Source organism: Galeopterus variegatus, unplaced genomic scaffold (genome assembly GCF_000696425.1).
Source record: "Galeopterus variegatus unplaced genomic scaffold, G_variegatus-3.0.2 Scaffold3367, whole genome shotgun sequence".
NCBI classification, from domain to species: Eukaryota; Metazoa; Chordata; class Mammalia; order Dermoptera; family Cynocephalidae; genus Galeopterus; species Galeopterus variegatus.
Genome location: NW_007729478.1, coordinates 139,748 through 145,771, shown reverse-complemented (window position 1 = coordinate 145,771; position 6,024 = coordinate 139,748). Strand labels below are relative to the sequence as shown.

Sequence of the window (6,024 nt, the reverse complement as noted above, 5' to 3'; positions counted from 1 at the left end):
CCCGAAAAAAAACAAAAAAAAAAAAAAAAAAAGAATATAACAATTAGAAAAGTGATAATGCTAGGCGGGCCGGCCTGTGGCGCACTCGGGAGAGTGCAGCGCTGGGAGCGCAGCGACGCTCCCACCGTGGGTTTGGATCCTATATAGGACTGGCCGGTGCGCTCACTGGCTGAGTGCAGTGCGGGCGACACTACACCAAGGGTTGCGAACCCCTTGCCAGTCCTGAAAAAAAAGACAAAAAAAAAAAGTTTTGGGCCAGCCCTGTGGCTCACTCGGGAGAGTGCGGTGCTGATAACACCAAGGCCAAGGGTTCAGATCCCACATAGGGATGGCCGGTTGGCTCACTGGGTGAGTGTGGTGCTGACAACACCAAGTCAAGGGTTAAGATTCCCTTACCGGTCATCTTTTAAAAAAAAAAAAGAAAAGTGATAATGCCAAATGCTGATAAGCTTGTACAGAAATAAGAATTCTTGGATATTACTTGTGAGAGTATAACCACCTGGAAGCAATCTTCCAATGCTTACTGAAATTATGTATGAAAATGACTCAAGACTATTTTTCGGAGAGAAACCACTTCTCAAGTCCAAAAGGGGACATATATTTTGCAGTGCACTGCATCACTGCAGTGATGTTTGTAGTAACAGAACTGTAAGCAACTGAAATATCCAACACTTGGATAACAGATAAATAAAATGAGGTATTAACTTCTTGCAGGAGAAAAGGAATACACTAGATGAACATATAGTAATTCAGATTGACTTTAAATTGAGTAATAAAAAGAAATTGAAATTTTCAGCATTATTCTAATTATGTATATAAAAAAGTAAAAACACATAATCACACAAAACAATCCTACATATTTTATATGGATATACATTAAATGACATATCACACACAGCAGAGTCAATGTCTTTGTTGAATAAGGGAATGAGAGTGGGAATGGGGAAGGAGGATAAATTAAAGAGGGCCCTTGCACATACCAATGGTAATAGTGTGTGAGTAATTAGAGTATGATTTGACTCAGCTCCACGCCTGAAGCTAAAAGAAAAAATAAAAAGGAAACACCTCTACAATTGCAAATTTTTTTTAAAAGCAGCTAAAGGCAAACAACAATATATAGTCCATTTGCTCCATAAAGCAGGTAGAAATATTAAGTATAATTATTTAGGTCAGCATACAGTTATGCTGTATAAGCATACACCAAACTCTCAGTGACTTAATGTCGGATTATACACCAGCCAGACAACTTCCTAATTGCCTAGAATGTGGGCAATCCACTGTATAGAGCACTACCAGAAAGAGGCTATCTGTTAAGAGAAGAGTTGCAGCTTTTTTCCCCCTTTTTCTTCTGGAAGACATAATTAAGGACATGAAGGCAGAAGGTTTGAAATAGTACCTAACATTAAGAGTTTTTAGTTATCTATAAATAAAGTTTGGTTCCAAGAATTAACTACTACTGAAAAGCCTACTTTAAATAAAATGGAAAAATAGTCTCCTATATTACTAGTATTTTCTACTCAAATACTGAAGATGAAAGAGAGAAAGGAAAGGCAAGCCTAGAGCATAACATGAAGATTTTACTCTTCCCCCAGGAGTCATGGCTTCTGGGGGCACCTAGCTCTTGAGGGAGCTTTTATAATACTAACCTTGCAGAGCCTCTCAAGTCTTTAAATTCTATATTGAGAAGAGGCAAGAAGTTGCTTCTACAGAATGGACAGGTTGTATTCAAATTTGAATCATCTGCCGTCCATCCAGCCATAATTTCTTCATCATAAACTAAAGCTCCACAAGCTCTACACTGTGAACAACTTGACATCAAAACCTAAGAAAAGAAAAATGCAGACACTGAGAAGGTCTACGGTGAAAATTAATCTTAACAGACCATTCTTGTAAGATAAACATAGGATTTTATCTATTCTGTTAGTCAAATCTGGAATTAACAGTTCTATTATTTCACCAGTAAACTACCAGTTCATTGCTTTACTTACATAAGACATCAAGCAAATTCAACAAAATGACTTATTTTATTATTCTGTCCACAGGGTATCATAGAATCCTGTTAAATGCCATTCTGAAATAAAAATATGTTTCCAGCAACTTTATCATGGGCAGAATACAGAACTTTTACCTCCATTGCACAATTCTGATAGATGCTAGACATGCTGGTATTCTGAGAAGAACCATGGTCTGATTTTTCAAAGTCCTGTCCTTTCATGCCTCTAGGAAATGGGACTTCACCTAAATAGGAGTAAGCATCATAACACATTATGTAGGCAATGTCCCTATTCTTTGAAAATACATGCCAAAGTATTTAAGGGGGAAGGATCATGACAATTTATTCTCAAATGATTCAGTACCAAAATATATGTGTATATATAGAGAGATAAAGCTAACAATAGTTAATTAAATCTAGCTGGAGAATATATGATTGTTCATTATACGATTCTTCTAACTTTTTAGGATAATTGAAATACTTAATAATAAAAAGTGGGAGAAAAAGAATAGAATTAAAATTTTTAAAAAATAACAGAGCTAAGAAATTTAAATGATATAGCTCAGGGATTCTCAAACTCTGGTATATATATGATTTGCCCAGAAAGCTGGTTAAAAATACACATCTCCAAAGCCCTATCTCACAAATTCAGTCTTAGAAGTTTTCTGAGGTTTGAACATTTGTATACATTTTTACACAGATTCCCCAGATGATTCTGATGCACGTTAGAGAACTAATGATACAATCCACAGATACATACAAGTAAAAATAAACACAGTAGGTGACTGTAGTACTTATAGATTACACAAAATCAGAGTAGATACTAAGGTGTGGCTATTGTTAATCTATCAGATCATCTCAACAAATGGGGCATATAAGAGTGGGGTGAGTTAAAGGCAGATAAATTAATACAAGGAAAAACTAAATGAAGAAAAGACAATCCTTCACCTACCTGATGAATAATGCAGTTTTCCTACATCTCCACTGCTGCTGCTACTGCCAAGGCTTGTGTTGCTCTGGGTAAGTTCACTGGGGACCAAACCTGAGATACTCGTGTTAGGTGACACATTCTCCCCCAAAATATGGTCTTCTAAGCCCGCTGGAAAACTGTAATCTCTATTTGTTTCTTCCTTTAATTGGAAAAAAAAAAAAAACCCCACATACATAAATAATACCTTCTCCAATGGGAATATACTCACTCTGCCCTTTCAGAACAAAACTCCTCTATAATCCTTATACAAATCATCGTTCCCATATTTTTCAAAACTATGAACTCCTTTTACTATTTGGAACTTCTCTTGCACACTATAACACATTCAAGCAATGACCTACAATAGTTTAAGAAAAGATTGTGTTATGCCTCAGGTGTATGTTTGGGGTCTGGGTGTCTCTCCATACTCAATATTTATTATAAAATAAAGGAACTCTAGGAGCTCACTGTGTCCAGTGGAATTGGGGACATCAGTACAAGTAGGGAAGGGGTCAGACAGCCAAATTTACAGTCAGACAGCCAAACTGATCACTCGACTCTCCATCACTTACTGGGTATGTGACCTTACAGATATTACTTAACTTCTCTAACTCTTCATTATATCATCTGAAAAATATAGATATGAGTCCTTACAAATAAGGCTGTTGTGAGAATTTCAGCCGGGAATATGACAGTTCAGAATAACAAACATCAATATTAGAGGCAAAAAACGTGAATAAAGTTCCAAACACTGTAGTTCTCAACTACAGTCATTGTTGATGCTCTAGTTTAGGTAGAAAACATATCAATAATCAGCTTCCTTTTTGGTTTTTGCTTTAAGGACAAAAGATCTGTGTCTTCCTAGTTATAAAACCATGTTAAATAATTTTTAAAAAATTAAATACAGATAGGCAAAACAGGAAATAAAAAAACACATAATACCAATAGCCAGAGAGTACATTCAAAATTTTGATATATGAGGGGTTTTCAAAAAGTTCATGGTATGATTTGTATTATCTTTTTTTTTGGTCTTTTGTCTTTTTCCATGTCCGGCAACGGGGAGCGCCGCCGCGCTTCCCAAGCGGCGCACTATCCAGTGCGCCACCGGGCCGGCCCTGTATTATCTTTTAATTCTGTTTTTCCTCATATATCCTCTTGTCATTTTTAAATATACATACATAATCATGTAACAATTTTTTAGAAATTAGGATATTGTTTTTAAGGTTACTTCTCACGTAATTTATTTTAATGTCATTATTATCTTCTACATTATTTAAACCCTGTAAACTAATCTGTTTTACTGATGTACTACTACGGAGTTATTCAATCCCCTATTGCATAAACACTCAAAATGTTTTAAATCCTATATAAATTACCTTGATGAATTTCTTTAAGCTATTTTTACACATATCCCTAATCATTGCCTTAGATTAAATTCTGAATAAAAGTTACAAACATTTTATAAACTTTTTATTCATGCATTCCTTCATTTGCAAATATTTATTAGGTATACCCTATTTGCCTTTTGCCAGGCACTGCTACTGATGCCAGGGCTATAGCACTGAAAGGGCAAAATCCATGACTACTTGGAATTTATACTGTTATATATTACAAGCCCAAATACCTCTGTGGAGTTTTTTCTTAACACCACTAGATAAAATTTCAAAAATAAAATGATTTGCTCTTTTTTTTTTTTTGTCATAATGCCAGGTTAAGACAATTTAGAAACTATTTTATTTTGCCTTTCCTTGGCTGACCTTGTAAGCTCTTTAAATACAAAATGCGGTTTGTCTTATAATACTCAATATTGAACTTTTATCAGCACCACACTCTCCCGACTGAGCCACGGGCCGGCCCAATATTGAACTTTTAAATCAATTAATATTTTGCCTATAGAATAGTTTTCCTTTAAATGGTATACAAATATTATTTATCCAATTTCTTTTCTCCTGTCGCTACTTCTTTTTTAGAGTTTTAGCAATCTGAAATTATCTTGAAAATACACGATGTTTTAAGCGTCCATGTTTTTTCACGCTATTCTCTCAGATACACCCTTCTGCCACCTTTATCACTTTGACTAACCCAAAATTTCAAATTTCCTCTTCAAGTGCCAACTTAGATATCACCTGCTTTGCTCTTTCTGGGCAGCCCCCTGAGCCTCTTTTAATATATTCCTCTTCAGTATCTTCTCCTAAGATGTTGCTTCTAAGGTAAGAGCATGTATTCCAGAGCCAGTCTTCCTGACTTGAAAATTAAATGAATATGAGGGTACTTCAAAAAGTTCATGGAAAAATGGAATTAAAAGACAATATGAATCTTTCCATGAACTTTTTGAAGATGCCTTGTATTTGTGTGTATGTGTATTCAGACATAAAAGTAGATATATAGCTTATAACAGTACCGAGAACATACTTACTTACAATAATAGCAAACATTTATAGATATTCATCTTTTCTACTAAAGTACTCAAGAACTATATAATTCTTTAAACACAGAGGTGAAATCTTAATTTTTTTCTATAAAACAAATAAGCAAAATTTCCCCACTTCCACTTTCATAAAAAGATCGAATGATTAACTCTACTTACAATGATTTTTAAACAACTTAATCATTTTTGTCATGCAGTATGAAGTTTATAGATTAAGCTGCAGAATGATATATATTAAGGAGATCACATACACGTAAAAGTTATTTAAAAAGTTAAGTGCTATGCAAATATGGCATTCTTATTAACTTCAAACAGTAATCATTAGTGCTTTCAAAGAAATAAACTTCATGTTTCAGTCTAGACTGATCTATGGAATAATAAAGTGGTCCTTAATACCCTATTTGTACATTATCAATTTCCTTACATATATGTTCAAGTTTTTTCAAAAAAGAAACTAAATATGCATAAAGTTTTAAAATATAAAAACCAAATTACATATATGTTCAAGTTTTTTCAAAAAAGAAACTAAATATGCATAAAGTTTTAAAATATAAAAACCAAAGTGACCAGAAATCTCTAATAATTTATACATTTATACATATTTACACACACACACACACACATATATAAAAG

The 6,024-nt window shown here is 34.1% G+C and overlaps 1 protein-coding gene across 1 annotated transcript in view; it reads right to left on the bottom strand.

The window, feature by feature from the left end:
* The window catches only part of DENND4C (DENN/MADD domain containing 4C), an 86,476-nt gene that overhangs the window by 17,137 nt on the left and 63,315 nt on the right, over positions 1 to 6,024 (bottom strand). The window contains exons 23-25 of the mRNA XM_008584765.1: positions 2,946 to 3,123; positions 2,129 to 2,238; positions 1,647 to 1,822 (exon numbers count right to left, since the gene is read on the bottom strand). Of these exons, the coding sequence (XP_008582987.1) occupies positions 1,647 to 1,822; positions 2,129 to 2,238; positions 2,946 to 3,123 (464 nt within the window). The remainder of the gene's footprint in view (positions 1 to 1,646; positions 1,823 to 2,128; positions 2,239 to 2,945; positions 3,124 to 6,024) is intronic.